Below are 24,793 nucleotides of genomic sequence, written 5' to 3'. Positions count from 1 at the left end.
CTTAATTTCGCGGCAAGGGTGGAAAATTCGATTTCGCTCATATTCTTATGGTAGATAGGCTAGGGCATGACAAAGACTACTGGACAGGTTTTTTGGCAAAATATCCTTTTATTTCAAAGAAATATGCAAATTACCAACTTCCGTTAAAATCGTCATTTGACGCACCATGTTCTTAAGCAAGTTTGAGAGCCTCGCTTGCAAAACCACATCATTCTTCCGTCTTTAAAATACTCAAATATTTTTGTGCAATGTTTAAATGTGTACTGGGTTGGTTTTAGGGAATGTTGCGTTGTCTTTTTGGGTGCAAAATAATTAAATTTCGAAGACATGTATTTCATTCACTTAAAAGTACTTCGTGAATACAATGGATTTTCACCATGTGCGAAACCTTCAAATGGATTAAGCTTCTGGTGGTTGAATCGCAGAAGGATGATCTACAGATTCCTGTAAAAATTTCTTTGCGCAAATGATTGTGAGCGACGGGAGAGCTTTTCAAAGTACGTCAAAAATGCAAATATTTGACCATCCGTCGTCAGATTTCAATTTACGGGTTAGACGTATATTTTAGCATGCGCCACATGACTTGACCTATAATAAGTTGAAATAGACACAGAGCTGATAATTTCGAAATGTTCTAACCTTATTTGTTGCAAAAGGCAGGTCCAAAGCCGATTTGACGTGTTTCTAGTCGATCTCTCACCATTCGTCGCACATAAAGCAGAAGTTTGCTTTTGTTTACATAACGTCCGATGTACATGGCCAACTGTCAACTTATTTAATGGTCGAATACCATGGATCTGTGACCATCTTTCGGCGCATATGAACATCACTGCATCTAAGTCAAAAACGGCTGATTCATTTGTAGATAGTTGCTTGCTTTGCACTGCGCCAAAATAATACGTTTGATCGATTGCTGACCATTGCTGATAAGCGTGTCGGCGCAGCACAATCTTACAGCCGTTATTTGTTCGTCACGCAATGCTGTCACGGCATATGCTGCACATTTTGATCCATTTTGTATAGAGCAGTCTCAGGATAAATGAAACAATTTAATCATTGTTGATCTGTTTGTTCATATATATAATAATCTGTGTATATTTATATAATCGTATTCTATAGTGCACGTGGCCTCGGTCCAAATCACGTTTGTTGTACGTTTTGATGTTTCAGACAATAGCTGATAAAGCTAGTGCCTGTACTCACTAGAATTTTAAAAAAATCGCCATGAAACAAATTATAGATCAATGAAGCAAGAACTAGCTGAAATAAAAATAGGAAATCACAACGTGTCTAATTCATGAAAAAAACAGACTAAATTTAATTAGTAATTACGTGAGTAAATAGCCCTGGCCATGCATGCCATCTTATTTGGCGTATTTTGCTTGCCTAGTGGCCAGGCATCGGTGTGTTTGTAACAGAAAATAGAGGACTGTTGTCAATACAGTCCAAAATTATTGTCAGTAAAACATTGTAAATGAAACACCTATTGACCGGTTACCTCCGCGGCCACCATTTGGTCGTTCCGATAAGGGTTTCATTATTGTCTTTACCCCTATTCAGCGGTCACCCAAAATTTAGACACTTTGTTTTGGAAAGGGCGATGGCAGATAAGAGTCTGAAATTGAAGGTGCATGACGAGTGATAATTCAAATACACGTGTATCATGATTGTCTTGAGTTGACTCCACGTTCACCAAGAAATTTATAACCCGATAGTGAAAAATTAAATATTTAAGGTACAACTCTATTTAAGTGGCTAGCCCCATAGTGAGCGGCCACCACCCATTTCCCCGGGGGTAGCCCACTGTATTACATGTAAACCAAAAATAATTGCACAGCGCGAAAAGACCTAGGTATGAGTTAAGCGTTACAGTATTACGCAGGGCATGTAGGTAGCGGTGGTCGAGTAAAAGATAACAGCAGGGGCAATGGTAAACTATCCATTCTTCTCATTTTTTAAGTTAATCTCTTCCTACTCAACACGATTGTGTGCTCCCAGTGGTTCCCAGCCTTATGGGGCCTTATGTATTAGGATAGAAATTGTCCTACCCCTACCCCCTAAAATGGGATGACAGTATTGCGTGACGAGCAAGGAACCGCTGCAAGCAAGGATTCAAGCCATCAAACCATGATGATCAAACGTAATATTTTGGTGTAGTGCAAAGCAAGCAACTATCTACAAATGACTTAGCCGTTTTTGACTTAGATGCAGTGGTGATCATATGTGTCGAAAGAGGGTCACAGATTCATGGTATTCGACCATTAAATAAGTTGACAGTTGGCCATGTACATCGGACGTTATGTAAACAAAAGCAAACTTCTGCTTCATGTGCGACGAATAGTGAGAGAAACACGTCAAATCGGCTTTGGACCTGCCTTTTACAGCAAATGAGGTTAGAACATTTCGAAATTATCAGCTCTGTGTCTATTTCAGCTTATTATAGGTCAAGTCATGTGGCGCATGCTAAAATATACGTCTAGCCCGTAAATTGAAATTTGACGACGAATGGTCAAATATTTGCATTTTTGACGTACTTTGAAAAGCTCTCGCGTCTCTCACAATCATTTGCCCAAAGAAATTTTTACAGGAATCTGTAGATCATCCTTCTGCGATTCAACCACCAGAAGCTAAATCCATTTGAAGGTTTCGCACATGGTGAAAATCAATTGCATTCACGAAGTACTTTTAAGTGAATGAAATACATGTCTTCGAAATTTAATTATTTTGCACCCAAAAAGACAACGCAACATTCTCTAAAATCAACCTAGTACACATTTAAAATATTTGAGTATTTTAAAGACGGAAGAATGATGTGGTTTTGCATGCGAGGCTCTCAGACTTGTTTAAGAAAATGGTGCGTCAAATGACGATTTTAACGGAAGTTGGTAATTTGCATATTTCTTTGAAATAAAAGGATATTTTGCCAAAAAAACTAACCAGTAGTTTTTGCCATGCCCTAGCCTGTCTACCATGAAAATATGAGCGAAATCGAATTTGCGACCCTTGCCGAGTTATTTTCCATTTTTATGGACAGGGACTCTTAACAAAAGCAGGAGGGGAAAAACCCTTGGGTGTTATCAAAGACAAATTTGACCATGGAATAAAATTTGTGGAACCTCGTAGCAAACGACTTTTAAGAATAGATGCAAAACTAACGTCGACAACAATGAAGAGATAAACATATGCATTCTTCTACTTGAAATTTTTATTACTGAGGCTCTTATAAATACACTTTGCCTGTTTAAGATAACTTGGGGCGGCGCAGAGCTCCTGCAAGAGGCCCATGAAACTAAAACTGCAATTTGGAAGCTTAGTCTTTAAAAATTACAAGCGACTCGCGTTAACGAGACCCAGTTTTTCTCTCTAACTTTTGCTCAGGAATGCAACAGCCAGATGCATCATTTTACATTAGCGTAAACCATACTCAAAAGTCTGCTACCTGGTGACGTGTGATGCCAACCTCGTCCGCAGGCTCCCGCGTCTTTGCCACCCTTGTCGTTGAGGAGCAACACCCTGGTTGTGGCTGCTCATGTGACCACCAATGACCCAAACCTTTCCATCGGGGAAGAGTCAACGAAGAATCTCAACTGAAGCGAAAGAAACGCGATCGTTGATCGTTATCCTAAGACGACACGCGGGAGAGTAAACGTTTGGAATTCCACAGTTCTACTCTAAGCTTCACACAGATTAAACGAAATGAATTTGTATATATCCAGCGTACTGATGTATCAATAAGATTTCAATTCCAGCCGTTCGATTTTATGCTAAGAAGTTTCGTTCGCTGTGTCATGTTGCCTAAACCACACATATTGTTCGCTGTATAGAACGAATTATTTGTTTACTTACCAATTGCAAAATATAATTATTGACTATGCCAAAGAATCATGTTTAAACATCTGTGTCTAAATGTAAACTGAAATAAACCTGCTGCAGATGAAATATAAGTGCGGGATTAATGTCAACAAAACTGTAAATTATTCCACATTCTTGTAAATCAAATGCAAGTCAGAATACTCGGCAAACCGTGACAGAAATACTTTTTAAAATCCAAAATATCGCACGAAGAAGAATATGATATAATACAGCATTCTTTATCGGCAAAATTTGACTTCAAACCTCGGTAAAGCGGGTAATTTTTTGCTGTGACATGGGCATTTGAAACCCACAAAATTTGTCACAGCAACAATCAAAACACCCTTCCACCCCTTCCACCGAACAGATTTTTATATCATCCAGATTCTGGGTGGTCACATAACCAGCCGCAACCAGGGATTTTCTTGTCACCGTCAAGGGAGGCGGAGGAGGGAGAGCCTGGGAACGAGGTTGGTGTGATGCCATGGGCGTGTTGAGGTTATTAAAAGTGCAGTCACGCTTGGCTTGACAACAACAACAACAAAGAGTTTCTCCGATATTGAGTTCGAATTCCACATACACAAAAGTTGCCGCAGTTGAATTCCATGCCGGTCAGTAGCCACCTTAAATTAATCTTCAAATGTATCGTTAATGTCATTCACGAAAACTCCCACTAAGCCCTGTACCGGTTCAATTACAGGTGCAATGTACCACGGAGATTTCAGTCTTGACGGTTCGAATTACTATTTATATCTTTTGAGAAGACGATGACGGCCTTTAAGAGCTTTAATTGCTTTATGAGTTTTTATGCTTTGCATTCTCCTTATTTAAAAAATATGGTACATAGAGTTTTGTGCAACCGAATAAGTGCTGCAACTTTACCGCTCAGTGAAAAACGAAATAAAGGAAATGATAATATTAAATGAGGAAACTGGAATTAAAGCACTGAAAAAGTTCTGCACGGTATTTACGCACGCGTTCTGTCCACTAAGCTCCCTTGTTTGATATCTGAAACATGTCCAACCCTTGCTTGGATACCGTGTGGTCTATGTAGTTAATCTTGTGTTTTTACTGTCCTCGAAGTCTGTCTTCTTCCTTAAAGGCTCAAAATTTTGAGAATAAACCCTACTTCTGTTGCATTTTCCAACGAGATTCCTGTTATCGACTAGCTTATAAAGGGACCAATCTTTATTTCACCTAGCTTGTAGCTGGAACAATAAATTGTATTACGATGGAGAACGCTGGAAGGAAAATGGCGTCGATTTTTACTGCACCAGTTCTGATCAAAGAGCAAGGCCTGGCTGCTATGTTGATAACGGTAGAGTGCTGTGCACTGGCGCGATACCAGGTTGGTATAATTCATAAAGCTTTGTCCCAATGAATATGGTGATTGTTGTTGTTGTTTTGCTCTGTTTTGTCTTTTTATTTAGACATATTTGTCATTGTTTTCCCTAAAGCACCCAGGCTTATCAAGGGAGGTTACAATAATACAACTTTTACTTCATTTATTCAGGATCACAAACAAACCCACACCCAAACAACACACACAGTTTGCGCTGAGAACAACGATTCCAGCTTACATGTCTAGAGGTATTTTAACAATCAAACAGTGGCCACTGAAAAGCGATTAATATCGATTGTTGGTGTTGTTGTTGCTGTTGCCATTGCTGATGATGTAATTGTTGTTGTAGATGTTGTTTCTGCAGTTCTAAGTATTAACTCTGTGTTTAAGTTGTGGTTTAGCACAGGTTCATTCTGTTTTCGAGCCTCAATTGGTTCGATAGTGCCTCTCCAGAGGTTTGAAAACAGTGGAAACCCGTGTATAAGAACCTGGATTTTTCCACGTTAGCCTAAACAGGTTTTGCATAGTAATGTATGACAGATTAATATGCAAAGGGGGTCTAAATAGAGAATTTTTGCCTAACAGGTTCTTAGAATCCAGGTTCTTATACTCGGGGTTTTACTGTGTCTCGGTTATTGTGCAACTGAGTGAATCAAGAAATCAACCAATCAACCGATCATTTAATTAAAAAATAAATCGTCGATCAGTCGATCTATTTTCCCACGTGAAGTTTGCTAGCTCAAAAACGTGTTCAAAATAGCCAGTGTAAGGATTAACAGTAAAAAAGACCTGGTTACAAAACCAAATATACCTTTTTTGTAACTACAACTTACTTACCATCGAATTTAAAGAAGCAAACTTTACATTGAAGTATCGTGATATTGACATCGCGCTTAGAGGACACAAGACAAAATGATTATTCTTATAATTTTTTTAAGAGTGAAAATTCAATGGTTCCAATCTTCGTTAGAAAATAGATAGATCTGGAGTTTCCTGCCCTAAGTGATAATTAAGCTGGCTGCAGGCATCAGGGCATCTAACATGCGGCTAGTGCTGTTTCCGTTGCTTTTTGGCTGGTTTTGCCGTTTAGAGAAAGAAGAATCTTATACGGTTTAATTAAAAACATAAATTGCGTTTTATTTACAAATTTTCATCACAAAAAAGCGTCGATATTCTTGTAAAAATATGCTGATATAAAAGAAGATAATAAAGAGTTTACTTTGCTTACGACGAAACGTTATGGCAAAGATTCTCTGCACATTAAGTAGATCATGGCCACGACTAATAGTCAACTAAATTGTATTAGAATGTATATTCAAGGCTGTTTTCGTATACAGTGTACTTCGTTGGTGATTCTTTAAACTTGACCACTGAATTTAGCCCAGTCTAGATCGCTGTTGTCTCTCACGTTTTATATATGTAAATATATAAGTAAATTTGGTTGAACTCACTCACATCAATGTTCCTCGTGGCTTTTCTTACCCTTTCTTGATATTTCCTGTTATATCGATTTCATTTTAGGGATAAGAGAGTTGTCTTTAATATCAAACGGTGACCTTTTCTTGTGCGAAAGTGGTGATGAGATTAGATCGCTTGGGGACAGATGTAACATCCGTCCCAATTGTGGCGATCGATCAGACGAGAGGGATTGTGATCAGTGTAAGTTATTTTGTTCGGAACTATGTACGTTAGAAGAGAGGAAAAATGGAAATAGGTTACACTTTAAAGAAGTTGGAACTAGAGAATAGCCTACGCAGATTAATAGTAGATAGGTAAACGGTACATGTCATTTTCCTACTCTTTGATTGATGAGGCGATTAATTGAAATCTTCACGAAAATTCGTCTAGTAGAGCTAAACTGCGTGTGTCTTGAATTTGTTAAAACAATTCCGAGCGCTACACCTGTTAGATGTATCAGGAGACGTTCGATCTTTTTGTCATGGAAATAGGCATACTTTAATTTTTTTTTTTTTTTTCCCGTAGAGGAATATTTTTCAGTTCCCTTCTCCGCTCTCTCTCTCTCTCTCACTCTTTTTTTTTTTATTATTATTATTTTTTTTTTACACTTTTTGTATTATATTTTTTATTTTATTTTCGGTACAAGAATTATCAGAGGAAACAAAATTTCAACTCTAATTTTATCGTCACGGTGTCCCACTCATGACGTATTGTTACTTCCTTTAACAGACTTCTGTGCTCCAGAAAAATCACAAGGTTTTCTTTGGACAAGAACACCAGTGGACGGAGAAATTCTGAAGCAATGTTCCTTAATTAACTCCAACTGGACAGGTGACAGCCTATTTAATTTGTTTATGAGTTTTAATAGTTTTCCGAACTAAGATCTAGGCAAGTTGCCGATTAGGTGCCTTTTTGTTCAGACGAAGCCGAGTACAATAATAATAACAAATCATCTAAGAAAAAAAAAAATAAAGAATTGTGTCTTTATTGACACATAGGCTCCGTCCCCACTACGCCGGAGGAATTTGACAACGCAGCTTTATTTCTATTGGTAGGCCAACTGTCCACACTAATCCGTCACCAAAACAGAGCTTTTCGTAACTTGATAGTCTTCAAACCTGTGGAATTTGAAAACGCGGGCTCTGAATTTTAGTGTAAACAGAAAACATTTTGAAACAAGTGCTTTTTGAAAACGATGGCGTCACGATAATCATGTGATTTCCCTGGGCGAATTTTCGTCAAACGCAAATCCAAAATGGCTTGTGATTGTTGCGTTTTTAAATTCCTCCGGCGTAGTGTGAACGGAAAAAAAAAATGATGTGTTTTGGGAGTGAAACTTCCGATTTCAAATAATTCCAATGGACAGGGCCTTAGAGAGCTTTAAATTAGCCTCACAATCACATATTCTTTTCGATTAAAGAACAGATATGGTTAAACCTCCCAACTCAAATACAGTTTCCGATTGGAGGAGAACTTGTCACGTGTCATGGTTCAAAACTCACTAACTCCCCAGGGCGAACGAAACTCACTCTAGGGAAACAACAACTTGAACTTTCGACGTGCACGTGATCAAGTCGAGCACCTTCAAGCCGCGGCAAATTTGTTGTGCCAGTCGACGTGATGTCAAAAAGCCGCTGAAGTCGGGCAACGTCTCCTACTAGAGAAGACATTCATTATTCAAGAAAAGAGATTTATAATTGCAACAACATATCAGATTAACAAAGGGGAAAATTTGAACATTTTGTGTCTTCAAGCTTTTAAATTTGTCGCCAAAAAATGGACCGCCTGCGTTCGGCAACTCGCTTTTCGATCGCTGTCGCCAGGTAGGAAAATGTTTGTGTCATTTACAACAAAATATGCTGTTCCTCTTCAAGTCAAATACAGAATTCTCGAGTGAAGCATTAGAAGAGGGCAAAGCAACTATGGTATTGTTGTAACGCCTTCTCAGTCGTTTTGATTGTGTAACACATTCCGTCACGCCTTAGATTGAGATACAGAACCTTCAGTGGACTTCTCCTCGAGCGAAGGAGAACGTTTTGAAACGTTACTTGGTGTTTTTGTAGCTTCGCTAACTGGTTTAGTTTTAGCTTCAGCCGAAGCCACTTATGAGTATGGTTCATTACAGTCTTTGACAGTCCCGAACCCGGATGGGATTGCACTGTTAGACGTATGACTCGTACTACTGCGTTCTCGCGCCCCGTTTCATACCGAAAGGCGGGTGCTAAAATTGTCTTTATTGTTTGTCAGCTTCGAAGAAAAAGACTGTGATCGTGTCGTTTCGGTAGGACAGCTCGGTTTGACCTGCCGCTCGTACTGCAGGCGCCGTCACCTTCAGGCGTCAAGCAAATCATTTTTTCGCGGTTATTTCTATTTTGAGTCGGGAGGTATAACAAAACACTTAATGCCTGGCCCCTCGGGAAACAGTGAGTTTTGCTTCCCCTCGACCCTCGATGTTTCCCTCGGCTTCGCCTCGGGGAACATCGGGGTCTCGGAGAAACAAAACTCACTGTTTTCCTTGAGGCCAGTCACTAAGTGCTTGTTGTTCTTGTTGAACTAAGAAGTTTCATCGAGATATGTCGAATAAATAATCATACTTTCGAAATTCCATGAAAGACGTTCTTTTTGTCAGTTGTATTCCTTTTCCCATTTTTCGAAATGTTGTCGTTAATGTTGTTATTGTTGTAGTTGTTGTTGTTGTTGTTGTACCCTGACATGATTAACTAAAGTAAACGTAACTATGTTATCAGCTATACACGCTCAATTTTACATCCACTAGGAGCATTTGGTCGTAAATGTGCTCGCAATAGTTACAGCACAGTTTGGATCCACAAGAATACCTGCGACTGTGAAAAGAAAACGTTGGTAGAGTACTTTAAGAAAAAAGTAAGTTTCAGCTGTTCGTTTTCTTTTATCCCACATGCCCAGTAAAAAGATAAGTTAATAACAGTTACTCCAAATCTAGATAATTGAAAAATGCTACCGGTGAATAGAAGGTGTTGATTTTACACCAAATCCCGTGAGATGCAGATTGTGCATCTCCAGTTTATGTGTCAAATTTTTAACCCCCGGACAAGGGGTAAGCTAATTGTGGTAAATGCCTCCCCCAGCCACCCCTGACTGTTCTCTTAGGCCATTTGAAGCAGCCATATCAACATCATTTAGACATGCAGGTTGAACCAAGTGTCGTGTTTTTGACAAAACTCTTCGAATTCATTTTTACGTTTATTGTTTGTATTTTCTACACTTTTTTGAGCACTATCACAGAATTAGTGCGTTTTTGCATCCTGTTATCATTTTGAATCATTTTTCTACCAGCTTGAAATTGTGATGTTTTCTAACTTTCTGAGAAAAGAGTTAAATGATACTCGTAATGCCTTAGTACTACGAAAACCCAAAGGAGGTGTCACCATCCACCCTCCCCGCTATACCACGGTGGGGTGTGTGTTTGCCTGTACACCCAGTGATTAAATCCATAGAATACAAAGAGCCTCTTGTGGCCAACACAGAATAGCCCATTTCCGAGTTGACCTAGGCCTCTCTATTAAAGCGAGGCCTGGTGCACAACCATTCCTATGAAAATGAGTTCAATTTGCATGTGAATGAAATCTCATTTTCATATGAAAGGATGGGCAGCAAGACTCGCTTTGCGAAAGAGGCTTAAGGTAATCAGTCGGAGACGGCCTGTTGCGTCTTTGTTTTATGATAATAGTCCAGTGTCGAGTTAACCAGGATCGCTCAATATAGGCTCAAACGCATCCGCACACACACACACACACACACACACACACACACACACACACACACACACACACACACACGAAAAAGAATGCGCTAATATTCATTATCCCATATTCATTACCTTTTTACCTCAGCCTAAAGTAAAATAATATTTTACTTCAGGCTGAAGCCAAGACTGTGCAGATGAGTCTTAACCCTCGGATGGCGGATCCAAAATGGCTGGCTTAATGACGCCATATGACCTCAGCTGACGTCATTACTCACAAGAAAAAAAAATCGTCAACTCGTACAGCAGGCTGAGGGCTAAATATTAAATGCAGAATAGTTTAAAATATTGATTTGGTTATTGACCAGGCTTGCTCAGTGCACATGGCCGGATATTGGTTAAATAGGAAAAAATTTAACTGGACCAACATCCAACCATCTTGACCGAGTAAGCTTTGTCAATAAAGGATTTATTACAATTTACTATATAAAAAACGAACGCTATTTTCTTGTGGGACACAGCGAGTAACCCGTAAGCGGGCGAGGTAGTTCCATCTTGCCCCCTTATATCCACCCCCACTCCCTCCCACCTTTCCCCCCCCCCCCCTTCCCGTACGATGGAGGTATGAGTCTCCGTGTACGCCAGAGAGTTAAATATTTTTAATTAGCGGCGAGTTTCCGGTATTGGTATATTATTATATTACTTTATTATTGTTTCTATGTAACTTTACCCAATTCAAAACATTAATGACAGTAGTGGATTTTTAAACTGTTTTTGATTAGATTGCAGATTTGAACGAAAGCAACTTCATAAATGTGTCAAAAGAAATGGCTACTTCAGCAAAAGCACACGAATTCACCAACCCCAAAACTTTTCTCGACATGTTCAAGGATCTTTTCCACGCCGCAACAACGATACTAACGCCACTAACTCACCAAAATGCTGATATAGCACTGCAGTACTGTGAGGTATGAGCTCTTCGGACTAACGATTTACCTGTGGTGAACTGATAACCCCCTTGTGGGCTTGGGGCCTAGTTAATGCACGACGTTGTGACTTTTGTCGGCATAGTAACTGACGCGTGATAACTTCTTGTACACAGATTCCATTCCTCGTGTTAAACGTCTTTTCCCTGCATCTTTTCCTTTGTTTGGTCCACCATGCGGTCATCCCCCATTCCACTTTTTTGCTACAACTTCTTTCGTTCTTTATTCCGTAGGCAGCCTTAATTATTTCCCATCCTTCCTGTTTTCCCTTTCGGTAGTCTCCTTCACTTTGATTAGTTTGAATGTTCTCCAGAAAGCGTAATATGTAACAGTCAAGATAATCACGCTAAAAGCGGCTATTGCTTCATAAGTTCCCCCTTTCTGAACTTCAAAATGTAAAAAGACAACTAAAGTTATGTCTATACATACCTACTGTACACTAGTAGGCAGCAAGCAGTATGTTTTTTTTGGGGGGGGGGGGGGGTTCCAAGACATGTAGAAAAGTGCCTCTAACCGGCTGGATAACGAAGGCGGTGAAAGCCGCATAGCTGCACTCTCCAAACCAATTCCTTGCAACTGTATTACATATAGCTACTCCATCATCGCATAAATACTTCCATGCAAAAAGAAATGGTACTTTCTAATTCTGACTGGCATTACAATTACGGTCGCCAGATTTGATTATCGTAAGAATGATCCGTAAACTTCTTAGTTAAAGCTGTTTGTAGTGTGGAAATACTGCGAATTCACATCGTATTTAAAGAGGGTCTGTATTGGGGGACTGGAATCTCAGATTTCAGAAGAATGGTCGGCGATTTCTCAGGTATCAGTTAGAATTTCAGGCCATGTTTTTGCTATCGGTAAATGTTACATATCTTTGATCTCAGCTATGAGTTGAATACGAGTCACTTCTCAGCCGAAATTCAAATAGCATCTATACCTTCATCCTCCTTGAAAGGTCAAACTACTTACTGTATGCAGTACGCGTGTTTCTACTGAACTAATTTTTGTGTACTATTTTTTATTTCCTCTTAGCACTTCATCCAAACTGTACGTTACTCTCCTGTTTTTGGACGGTCACGATCATTTAGATTTTGCGATCCTAAATTGGTAAGCTACTCGATTTGCACTGGAAAGTACAAAACATTTTGGGTTATACGTTGTACATTCAATCAAACTACCTTGGTTTTTTCAAGAGTCAGAAACCATCGTATTTTTACCATGTGCTTGTGACGTCATCAGTTTATCATGAAATCCAATTGCAAATGTATTTACCTCTCCGTCTATAAACTATTTTTGCAAGCCACGCACGGTATGTCTGAAAGCTACTCACGACTAAAATTTTCCCTTCCAAAGGCAGGTCACCGAAACGTTCTGGTGGATAAAGCATTGGAATTCCTCCGTCAAGCTCCTAAAAACACTACAGCCTACAATACTGGTTCCAATCTAAGATTTAGTCCTGTCTGGGATCTGCTGTGAGTTAATCACGCACGTGCTATTTAGTTACAGGACTATGTGTAAATGCAAGTAGTAAAGTTTTCAAGAGCCGTCTTTTTCAGGACGCAGAAAACGATTTTCTCTAAGCATCCTGGGTAGAAGCAGGAAACAAAGTATCCATTTTGCCACCTGATCTCAGTACTTCGACTGTTAAGGGGGTTTTCATTCCAGGCTCTCAATCCTGCAACATGGAAACGAGGCTGGACTTAAACAACTTACAAAAGCGAGGGAAAAAGACTACCAAAATGCAGGAAATGAGTTGCATAATTGCGGATTGGCCACTAGGAATGTCAGCGTAACCATTAATAAGATGTTATTTAGTCACGTGACCGGCGAACATTTGTCACGTGACCCTAAGAAAAGTCAGGAATTATTCCGTACCTGAGGCTGGACACTTAAATTAAGTCTTTAATTCATTCAAACTAAAATGGAAGTGATTACTGTTTGAATAATGATAAGTAACCTTTATTTAAATACTATAAGTAATTGAGCTTGATAAGTAATTAAGCACGATAAGTAATCAAGCTTGATGATTGCAATTTAATATCTGATAATTTCTTAAGTAAAGCCAATGATAATGCGGTCAATAAAAAGATTTATAAAATCATATCTGTACAACAGGAATGTGACAAATAGAGGTTTGGGAGGGGTTGCTGCGTGGCGTGGAGACGGAAAACTCATTTGATCACATTCTCGATGACTAAGCGCTAGAGCAAAAGAGTTCCGGTAAACTGGTAGGAGGGCTTTCTGGAATCACCTGAGCAGACTCTGATAGAGATTGGTGGCTTATATCTTACAACGAGGAGCTATATATATAAGTTGTCGGGGGATAGGAAAACCATGTTTAACGTCAGAGGTGGGAGTGAAGGTAATACAGTCGAAGTTCTCCTTACGACCACTCTCTTAAGCGACCAGCTCTAGTTACGACCACCTTTGAGAAACCCCGTTTAGACTGTGCCTTAAACTTTGTAATGAGAAAACTCTTGAAAGTGACTGCTCCCGTAAGCGACCGCGTTCACTTTTGGGATTGCCCAACTGGATTTTTTCGTTGTTAGTAAGCCCTTGTAAGCGACCACGCAAAGTCTTTTACTTATAAATCAGCCCTTTAATGAAACTGCACACTGCGTTACTGGTTAGATCAACTCATTAGTTCAACTAGTATTTAGTATTTAAATTGAATTTAAAGTTTAGTCATGTCTACATCAGATATAAAGACACTCGTTATAATAAACATTAATTTATTTTGCGTTTTCTTTATGAGTCATGAATGAGTTTCTGAAGCTCTCGTAAGCGACCACTCTTTGTTGTTTTACCACGCGGTCGCTTACGAAACCTCACTTTTTTTTAGCGACCAGCTCTAGTAATTACCACTTTTTCGAATTTGCGATGTGATCGCTTACGAGAGCTTCGACTGTAGTCATAGAGCTCGGAAAACCAAGGGTGCATCGAAGGGTGCACCGAGAGTGCACCGAACAGCAAACTTAGCTGCAGTCACAACCGGAGATGTTGTCAATAAAGAAAACAAACATGACCTGCTGGGCGAAGAGGAAATTGGCCAGATTGTCGTAAAAGGGTTTGTCCAAGATAAGTTAATCAAAAAATATATAGGTGAAATTTCATGGCAGCGTCAAACAACAGAAATTCAAGACCTTTGAAACCTTGGACTTTGTACCAGTTTCACTGGATAACAACTAGACGATTGCCATAAAGGCAGACAGGGACCTCTTGAGGCGTTTTGTGGTAGCCTTAGAATCTGTGACATCGATTTAGATGAACAGTTGGAACTTTCTCCTCTCTCACTTTCAACTGCAACGCCCAATGGTAGTCTGAGGAAACCATAAGCGAAGTTCGGTTTCAGCTAGATATTGCAAGAGCCTCCATCCGCAAGATAGTCCCCTATCCCCTATATTCTTGTAGTTCCCTATCTGCAAGAATGAAGCACGTACTATTGTCGATGCGATGGCGGCTATTCAATCTCTGGCCAATGCTTTTCCTGAACATACATTTCGAGGGTTGTGTGGCAAGTTTAGTACGTATGTTACTTCCCACTTTTGTGATAAATGCACCAGATACGATGTATTATTTGATCGCTATCTCCAAAATTCTATCAAAAGAGGAGAAGAAGTTTTACCTCAAAGTAGGCTTGAGCGGGGGCATCAGGAGGAATACGGAGAGCAACTGGAAACAGAGGATTATTGGACATTAGAATAGTTTCATTGTCTTAGGTTGGTCTGGCCCATTTTTTTGTTTGTGGAAATGCCACAAGGCTACAATGCACATCCTTGCGTTTAGCTGGTTGTTGGCGGTGGGTTTAGCGAAGTACTGAAGATATGATCATCTGATATGTCGAGGGACGACTTTGAAAGGCTGGCCTCTAACCACGAGGACTGAGGCAGATATGAGAATTGTACTCAATGCTAGGAATGCTACCGTCTGGGACTACAGTCAGCAGGTTAACGTTTTTTGTCGTGACGCAGTTGTCTTAAACTCCCTTTTTGCACACTGGGAGGATCTTTGTCACGTATTTTTCCGAACCTCTAGAAGACATTTGTACATACAATGTTTGCAGGGGAAGAAGGAACTGCTTGCGTTTCATTCCACAACTGGGTATTATACAATGAGGCACTTTGTCGGTATGCAGAAGCAAAAGGGGTATAGAGCCTCCGACGGTCGTTCACCGGAGCTGGTTGAGCACTGCGGCGAAGAAAGCATCCAAAAGGTTAACGCAATTGCCGACAACGAAGAAGCTTGATTCCCTTCACCATACAGAAGATTCTAAGGCAACTCCTCCTACAGCGATTCAACCACTAACGAGGTACCGATATGGAAGATGGCCCGTCAACCTTGTCCTGCACTTCCGAATCCATATGGCAATGGATGGTTCTACAATGAAAAAAGGGTTTTGAAGCGCTAGCTGATATAAAACATAGGATAAAATATCTGCAGCATGTTTGGAATTGGGGTTTTGGGGTTATACACGTGTAGGCAATTGTTGGCATACAGAAGATGTAGTTGTATTTGCTTGGCCATTCGGTGTGCCAAGGCAAGAAAGTGTGGAAACTTTTGCAGCAACACTAGAAACACTACAATCCGAATTAAGCTTTTACACAGCTTAGTAGCAAGAAGAAACACTGGGGAAACACCAGAAACACTTCAGCAAATGAGAGTGAAGCTTGTGCATAGCTTATCAGTCAGGAGTCGACCGTTTTAGAACGGGAGAGAATTGTAAGGAAAGGAATACTCGAAAGTTGTCTAAATTTGATTACATTACGATTTCCAGTAGCCAATTAGCAAAGCGAAAGTATTAATGTCCAAATCTTGCAGCTGTTTCTTCCTCGATACAGCTTCGTTTCTATGTTGCATCAGGGAGAAAGAAAAGCTTCCTGTTGGTACGAGTTCAGAACATGAGTATTCGACACAGTGACCACAACATAAAAATACAGTTAGTATGAAGCGTATTTTTCCATAAAACTGAATCAAAAAAGTGTCATGTTTTTAATAATTTTCACAGCTAAGTCACGTGACAAGCATGTGCAGCCACGTGACCCATTATATTATACGGATGTCGATGTCAATACAGCGCCAATTGCGTATGTCCAATTGTTTCTCTAATTATCTGCTTTTTGGATGTCTTTTTCCTTGCTTTTGTGAGTTTTCTAGGTCCAGCCTCATTTCCATGTTGTAGGATCGAGACCCTGGAAGAAAACCCCTCTTAACGGTCGAAGTCCTTATATTCGAGATGAAAACAGCAATATTCCTTATCAGAGTAGTGAAACGAAAATGTTTCCTGCTTCTGCCCAAAATGTTTCTAGCGAAAATGAAAAATAAGCCCTTTCTGATACAGTGCCTCCTGACTATTTGGCTCAGCCCAGATAACTGCATAGTCAATAATTCTAGGCCCGGTTGTTCAAAGCCCGATTAAACTAGCCGATAATTCGATTTCAGTGTTGTATTTTTGGGATAAGGTTTTCTTTTTGCATTGTTTATCCTTCAGTTATGAGCTTGAGTAATCTCAAACTGCATAAAACATAAGACGTGAAAAACTTTTTTATACAACAAACATTGATGCTGTGGTTGAATTTTAATCCTGTATTAGCGTTAACAGGTTTTCGAACAACCCGGCCCTGGGTACAAGATTATAAAGAATTAGAGAATAAAGAATACTTGTTATCGCTAGTTCATTAGTTTTAAATACTGTTTTCCTATGCATTAGGTGCCAGTTCTTCTCTCGTAACTCTGATTATTTGACGAGTTAGCCGTTTTACTCAGTCCTAATCAAAGTGGTACTTCCTTATTAATTGCCAGAATGCTATTTTGGCTCGGTTTATTTTGAGATTTGTCACAAAGCGTTCAGTCATATCACTGGAGTTTGCAAGTGCTAAGGTCACCATTAAAGCTTTGAGCTTGTGCAATTCAAGGCGCAGCATTTTTTTTTTTTTTTTTCTGGCTACAATACCAACAGCAACTAACCGTATTAATTTCTTTAAATCTCAGTTTGAGCGTACGAGATAACTTCATTATGTCACTTACCCAAACAATTACTATAGCAAGGAAAAAACTGATTGTTAAGTTAAATACGTCTCCACGTATACCACCAGAGGTGATTAACCCTACCTCAAGAGTTACCAACAGAAGCAATAACGTGACTGCAGGAAATGAGACAAGCCCAGGCAAGAATATAACAACAACTAAAAACTTGGTATGTCAAATACATGTCATGCATGTCTAAGGGCCTGTTTACAAGGAGAGAGGATTACCCTAGCAAGCAGGTTACTCTAGCAAGCGGGTTACCCTAGCACTCACACATTTCCTCTTTTTTTCTTCGTTGTGTTTTTACAAGGCAGCCAGGGTTACCCGGGTAGGCTGGCTACCCTATCTGCGTGTAAAGGTTACCCTGGCAGGCGAGTTAAATTTTACCCTTGTAAACACTCCAGGTAGGGTTAATCAGCCTACCGGGGTAATTTTCTACTTGTTTCCAGACCCTTTGAGTGTAACCGCGCATTAAGTTGTCTCGGGTTGTGGGGTTACCCTAGCTGTGAAATTTTGCTTGTAAACGCGGGCTAGGGTGTCTGGAAAACCCGAATAGCAAATAGCGAATAGTCACGAATAGCGAACAGCGAATAGTCCGGAATAGCGAATAGCGAATAGTACGAATAGTGCGAATAGTCTCGAAGAGTGCGAATAGTGGCGAACAGTCTCGAATAGTAGCGAATAGTAGCAAATAGTTGCAAATCGTGGCAAATAGGGTATCCAGTATCTCGCAGTCAACCTCGCAGCAATGTAGGATGGGATTTTCCCGCTTAAAAGCACAGACGCTTATCAGGGCAAAAGGTGCTTCTAAACGTATACGTAATTTCGTCTGTTTTAACCGCTGCAAAAGCGTAAATACTTCTTTATTAGGTTATCCTTGTGTTTTCTGTTTTCTTAATGACGGCGATGGACAGCCCTAGCCTGAGTCCAGAGAAGAAAAGGTAATAAATTCGCTGAAATTCTGTTGATTATTTGGATAATTAATTAACGCAGGAAATTAGATCTGAAGCGGTGACTATTGACGACTACTCGTCACTATTCGTCACTTTTCGCGACTGTTCGCCACTATTCGCACTATTCGAGACTATTCGCATTATTCGGGACTATTCGCTATTCGCTATTGGCGACTATTCGCTATTCGCTATTCGGGTTTTCCAGACATCCCCCGGGCTATCTTTTGCCCTCCGACTAGGGTTAACCCGCTTGCTAGGGTAATCCTCCCTCCTTGTAAACTGGCCCTAAGGCAGCGTCCGCACTACGCCTTAGAAATTTGAAAACGTAGCTTCAAGTCTACGGTTAGGCCTACCGTCCACACTAATCAGTCACGAGAACGGGGCTTTTCCGGCGAAACTTTTAAACCGGAAGAATTTGAAAATGATGGCTCTCTGTTTTCGTGTGGACGGAAAACATATTGGAAACGGACCTTTTCGAAAACCTAGACGTCACGATAATTATTTGATTTCCAGACCGAGTCTTCCTCAAACACAAATCCAAAATGACCGATAATTGTTACGGTTTAAAATTCCTCCCGCGTAGTGTGGACGGAGAACATTTCATGCGTTTCCAGAGTAAAACCTCCGTTTTCAAACCTCTCCGGCGTAGTGTGGACGGGGCCAAAGTTCTGCATCATTTAAGTTGGGTTACGAACCTGTTTACACAAAATAACGAGCCCAAAGGATTAACACAAGCAACGTCTCTATAAGAAATACCTTAAGGAACCAGTCGCCTTAGATAACTTTGCAGTGACTGATATTCACCGACAATAATAATCGGCAGCAGTACCCACTTAGAGTATTTAAGAGCTAAGTTTTGGAATATGCCTCGAGGATACAGAGATCCATCCACCGATAAAGTTCTCGAGTTACGATTTCAAGTGAGTTGGAGTAGTTCCGAGTAGTACGGAAACTCTTGATCCTATGGAATGAGCTTGAAATTACAAAGTGGACGGGAGTTTCATCCGCTTTCCCATTGTTAATGATTTGTTTTTAAAAGATGTGGAAATGTCACTCTAGATTCAACTCCACCAAGTTTGAACCCATACTATCGTTTATATCATTCGCGGTAAATTGTGTGGTTTAATGACTTTACCAGTCCATTTGTTGTCATAATGTTAAAGGTTCACAACAAGAAGACTCTTATTCATTTTTCTTTCCCTTTCTATACTTTTTGTCATATGCAACTTTATTCAAGACCAAGGAGCTTACCAATCAGCAAATAAAGGACGCCCTGAAAGCTAATAACTGTACAAGTGTAGAGTTTGCCGAGGTAAGGCAAATTGCAAACACGCACGAATCAACATGTTTAAAATACCTAAGTACCTATCAGAAGAGATATGAACTGCAGTTTTATCCAAACGCATTTTACTTGTAAAAGAGCGCCCACTTAAAGCCTCAGAAACAGAGAACTAGCCTGAATCGTTGACAGAAAGACGGCGCAAGAAAAATAATTTATATTTCAATGATCAAAATTAACTAGCAATTTCCCTTTCTTTTTCCTGCAGTATTTTCTCAATGTTACTTTCATCAGCAACTGTAACACTTGTGAAAGATTGTCAGAGCTTAAACAAGCTGTGGAATCACCCGCCCGCGGCTAGTGTTCTCCTAGCATTCCCCTCTCTAACACGATAAAAGAGGAGGAGATGGATAGAAACATGCACCCAAACAAAAAAGTGTTCTATTTCTTTGTCTGCTTGAGGTGTTTTGTTACGTTGCTGCGCCTAACGGTTTCAAAATTCCATTCGTTGGTACCTTCTGTCTTACTAAAATTTTACATTGTTTCAATGGTCTGGGCGCTTCTTTCGGATAAAGTTCTACTCTTCTAATTTTTTTCTGTTTTGTTTGTTTGTTTTTTGTTTTCAAGGGAACGGGCCTTTTCGTTTACAATCAAGACGGGTCAAAGGAATCTATCAGGCACAGGAAAATTCAAAGCAACTTGGAGCTAGTGCTGTTATGTATTTCAATGTCAGCTGTTATTCTGGCGCTCATACTGCTGACAGCATTGAGGTAAAACAAACATTATATGTAGCACATATAATGTAATTGTATATCGTGCCGATTTTATGTAGTACGTGTCTAGCTCAATTTTCAAGGTGGAGCAGTGAGTGACATATCACTTATGAATCACCAAGCAGACACAAATAGGCGGGCTCAATGTTACTATTTAGTTTGCCTGCACTGCTATTTGCGGCCTCTTTATCATTCCGTAGCAAAACTGACGCTACTGCCAGTCTTAACTTTCAAGACTCCCTCCAACTCACTAGCTCTAGCCAAATATCTTCTGGTTGGATTTGCCATTTGGAGTGTTTTTGTTTGTTTGTTTGTTTGTTTTTTTTGCTGAAGATACCATCAAATACTTCTAACATTTTGATAAGCTTTTTTTAGACAACTGAACCACACTGCAAGTGGCCCCATTTACGCCAAACTGTGAAATCAATGAGGATTCTTTTCGGAACTTCTTAATCACGTTTCCGCAAACGAGTTAAACGAGAGCATTCCCCAACTCCACCCACGGAGTAAAAATGGAACGAGATAAAAATATAACACAGATGTGGAAAATTGCGAAACACGACTTACAAGTTGCGAGAAAGAAAACAGATGCCAAGTTGGAATCTATAGTCGCAACATTAACATGGGTTTGACTCCACTACACAGGCTTAAAACGTCAGAGAAGCTATTTATACACAAGAATGTCCTCTTGTCCCTGGGTCTTGGAAATCTCGTCTATGTTTTGGACAAAAGCTTGTTTGCTTCAAGACGGGATCGTGTGGTATGTAGAAATGTTCGAAAATCCTGCTTTAAACAAATAGCGTCTTTCACTTGTGATCTACTTTTAAATTGAGTTTGAAAGAAAACAAAAAAAAAAAACAGTAGAAACTGGTACTCTAATGCTGACGAGACAAAAAACAAAAGCCCTCTAAGACATGTCGTTATAGGATAGTGAATAGCTACAGTGGTGCTAAAAAGAGTTGCGGAGTTTGAGTTTTATTGCAAAGTACAGCTATAGTGTTGTTTTAAATTTGAGTGCTCGACACGCATGTTCTCTGCATCATTGTACGTAACATTAGAGACCCCATGTATAAGATGCGAGGATAGGACGGCCATGTCAGAGGAACTGCAATGGACACAGGAAGCTCTCTCGTGCGCCAGTCTCGTCATGTCGCCAAAGACAAAATGCAATTTTCGTTTAGGATGGCGACGTCAATGACTGGAGCGTATAAAAGCTTTTCAAGACCAGTGACATCCTTTAGGGACGTAGAAATTTTATCTTATTTTAAGTTTAAACGATGGTGAAATGATTTTTCTTGATATATATGAAGCAAACATCTCTGATCTGTCAGAATTTCCGTATAAAGAAATTATGCAAACGATCTTATCGACCTGGTTCAGATGGCTTTTTACCAGCAGAGCGTTTTAAAAATCCTGTCGATTAATCCTGACTTAAGGTGAATATTTCACTTCCCATTTGGAATCGAAACAAGTAGTTATTAAAAAACAAACATTATAGCAAGTTCCGGGTCTGAAATATTGAAATAGGCATCAATTTGCAAATGTGCATTTTATTTGGTCGATAGATGCTTTAAAGGCACGTAACAATCGTATTTCCAATACAAACCTCTCGGAAACCGCTCAAATCCTTGCAAGATTCGTCGAGAACAATACTTCGGTACATTTGGTCAAAGCTGTGCCTGGTTTTATGAGAAAGAAAAATAGAAAACTGAACGAACATTGCCTATTCATCAAGATATGCAAACGATGTCACGTCGACAGCCACGTCGTGTCGAAGCGCGTGGGAAAACGAGTCTGCAGTGTCCTCCATTTTGACCACGTAGAGCATAGCGGTCAGATATCGTAGACCTTTGTAGCGCCGACCATAGCGCTATGTTTCTGCTGAACTCGAAATTTTTTTCACTGGAAATGACATAATGGTGACTGGATGACATAAAAGTGGCCGATGACATAACTGATGACATAATGGTGACTGGCTAAAGCCAGTAGCCACAAATACGTCACGGCAGCTACACTGTATTAATTAATAAATGAACCCAAAGCATCTGACTATGACTGCATTATTTGCAATTATGTGTTCGGTTTTGCAGGCCATATGTTCGGCTGTGACAGTCTGTCAGTTCTTTTTTCACACTGCACTGTTCACATGGATGCTTGTGGAAGGAATAAACCTGTACATCAAGTTGGTTAAAGTCTTCTCAGTAAAAAGGCAGTACGTTGCATACTTGGCAATAGGATGGGGTGAGCTGGAATTTCAATATCTTTCGATGATATCGTTTCTCAATTCATCTTCTGATTAACAATTAGATTAATTAGTTTTTATAAGTTACGAAACTGTTAATGCACTTCAGTTTATTCGTCTTTTTAGTTTCATTATGCATTGGTATTTAAATATTTTTGCCGTAACTTTGCAAAAACGAGAAAACGTCGCTATTTTACGGACGACCTAAAGCCACTGCGTTTTAATTAGCAATTGGATTATGAGCTCCAGCTTTCTATTGCGTGATAGTTGACGAGGGCACGGCCCGAGAAAATAGTCTAATTGTTTTATTAAAACTTTGCTAGTCGTTCAAAACTTTATCTAAATTCCTTCACAGACACTTCGAGAACGCAAAGGAGAGGCCATCGTTTTGTTAAGAAGAGCACACTGCTACGTTACTCACTATCTATCACAGAATACTAGATAGTAAGTAGCGTAGCCAATCAGAGAAGGAACATTCGTGATAGAACGCTAGTAGATTTATACTAATGTCTGATAGTATACGAGTAGCTCAGCCAATCAAATTGTAGACTAGTAGCATTAGTAGACTAGTAAAATTCTACCGATAGAAGAAAGAGAGAAATGTAATTTTCGTATATCTACCCTTAAGGGAATTGAAATCAACGAAGTAACCGTCGCAAAATATGCGAAAAATATGTGAGAAAATAGCAGACTCTGTTTTGTTACTCTAACCCCAGGAGCTCCGGCTGTCATAGTTGGATTAATATCAGCTATAAGACCAAGTACCTTTGATATGGGAAAGGCTCAGTATGAGGACATCAGGTGTGGCTCATTAAACTTTACCGCTGAGATACAGCGAACCAGGTACGACTCTTCTTTTCCCTCGGCTTTGAAAGTCCCTAGGTATTAATTTACGGAGCAGTCATCTAGACTTTCTTGAAGCCCTGCGAAGTAGTGAGTAGCCCTGGTCCGGAACTTGCACTCCTCTTCCCTTTGCACTCGTGTTTTAGAGGGTCACAGACATCTTTTTCATTCCCAGCAAATCATCCATTTTTGGGCTTTTATTACCATAGTGCTGCATTTGGTGTGATACATCAGAACCTCGCCACGACTACGACTAAACCCAAGCGGTAACTAAGGTCACATTGTTTGGCCTGGCCAACATGACGTCACTTAAAATGTATAACGAAATGAAGTATTAAGCTGAGAAGCCGTTTCTCTTCCTTTTTCCGAATAAGTCTAAAAGTTACAAAGTTAAAACGCATAAAAATTGTGGTATGACTAGTTGCGACACAATTATATTACTTAAACATTTTAATTAGCAACTGCCTAGCACGTCTTGTTTTAAAAGATCAGTTAATCGACCCGTAATTCAATGCTATTGTTTTTATTTTAATGTTGAATTAGCTATGAAACTAAAACAAAGCAAACGAAAGTAAGAATTAAACATTGAACTGTCTGGTGGACTGGTAAAAAAAAAAGAGAGGGAATGACAGCAGTTTTATTAAACAAATTGCAACGTAATGCTGCAATATGCAGTTCTCCTGTCTTTTTACAGATGCTGGATAAATGGAAGTCTCTGGATTTATAAAGGACCCGTCTTAGTCATACTTGTGGTACGTAATAGAGTTTGTTAACCCTTGAACGTACATGTAGAACCAAACAAGCACCCCCACGTTCCCTCCTCCATAGCTTCCCCTCTTTAAACTTAATTTGAAATACTTGTTCATTTATTGAAGAGTCTCCAGCATAATTTATTTCAGTTTATTTTTCCTCCTCTTTTTTTTTTCCTGTCAGGCAAATATGGTATTGTTTGCGATACTTCTTCGTGTAATCTTTGGGAAAATAGCTACCAAGAACAGCAATGACCACGTGGAAATCACTAAGTAAGCTTATGTAAAAAAAAAAAAAAACTAAAGTGAACTACTATGAACTACCTATGCTCTTCTGCTTAATGTTACGAGCCTGTATGAGGTCAGAACATCTACAAGACAACAATTACCTTTTAACCTCTAAGTTATTTTCCCGCATAACTAGAGGTAAATTTAAAAAGTGACATGATCATTCTAGTTCTAAGCCGATACTACTGTAAAGTTAGAAGATCGTTCTATAAAGCCACAGGGCGTTCTTCTATATTTATTTTTATTCACTTAATTATTTAAATCAATATTTCTTCAG

General features: G+C 39.6%; 1 protein-coding gene across 1 annotated transcript in view; it reads left to right on the top strand.

Moving 5' to 3' along the window:
• The window catches only part of LOC110044311 (uncharacterized), a 41,745-nt gene that overhangs the window by 12,425 nt on the left and 4,527 nt on the right, over nucleotides 1-24,793 (top strand). The window contains exons 7-21 of the mRNA XM_089286691.1: nucleotides 5,054-5,200; nucleotides 6,716-6,853; nucleotides 7,382-7,483; nucleotides 9,429-9,535; nucleotides 11,159-11,344; nucleotides 12,398-12,472; nucleotides 12,719-12,837; nucleotides 17,360-17,558; nucleotides 19,580-19,654; nucleotides 20,249-20,391; nucleotides 21,040-21,154; nucleotides 22,485-22,635; nucleotides 23,353-23,479; nucleotides 24,174-24,231; nucleotides 24,413-24,501. Of these exons, the coding sequence (XP_089142817.1) occupies nucleotides 5,054-5,200; nucleotides 6,716-6,853; nucleotides 7,382-7,483; nucleotides 9,429-9,535; nucleotides 11,159-11,344; nucleotides 12,398-12,472; nucleotides 12,719-12,837; nucleotides 17,360-17,558; nucleotides 19,580-19,654; nucleotides 20,249-20,391; nucleotides 21,040-21,154; nucleotides 22,485-22,635; nucleotides 23,353-23,479; nucleotides 24,174-24,231; nucleotides 24,413-24,501 (1,831 nt within the window). The remainder of the gene's footprint in view (nucleotides 1-5,053; nucleotides 5,201-6,715; nucleotides 6,854-7,381; nucleotides 7,484-9,428; nucleotides 9,536-11,158; nucleotides 11,345-12,397; nucleotides 12,473-12,718; nucleotides 12,838-17,359; nucleotides 17,559-19,579; nucleotides 19,655-20,248; nucleotides 20,392-21,039; nucleotides 21,155-22,484; nucleotides 22,636-23,352; nucleotides 23,480-24,173; nucleotides 24,232-24,412; nucleotides 24,502-24,793) is intronic.

Source organism: Orbicella faveolata, unplaced genomic scaffold, assembly GCF_042242905.1.
Source record: "Orbicella faveolata isolate gen_17 unplaced genomic scaffold, um_ofav_v1 contig_1, whole genome shotgun sequence".
In the NCBI taxonomy this organism is placed as follows: Eukaryota; Metazoa; Cnidaria; class Anthozoa; order Scleractinia; family Merulinidae; genus Orbicella; species Orbicella faveolata.
Note: the sequence above shows the minus strand (reverse complement) of the source record. Positions and strands in the feature narration are given on the sequence as shown.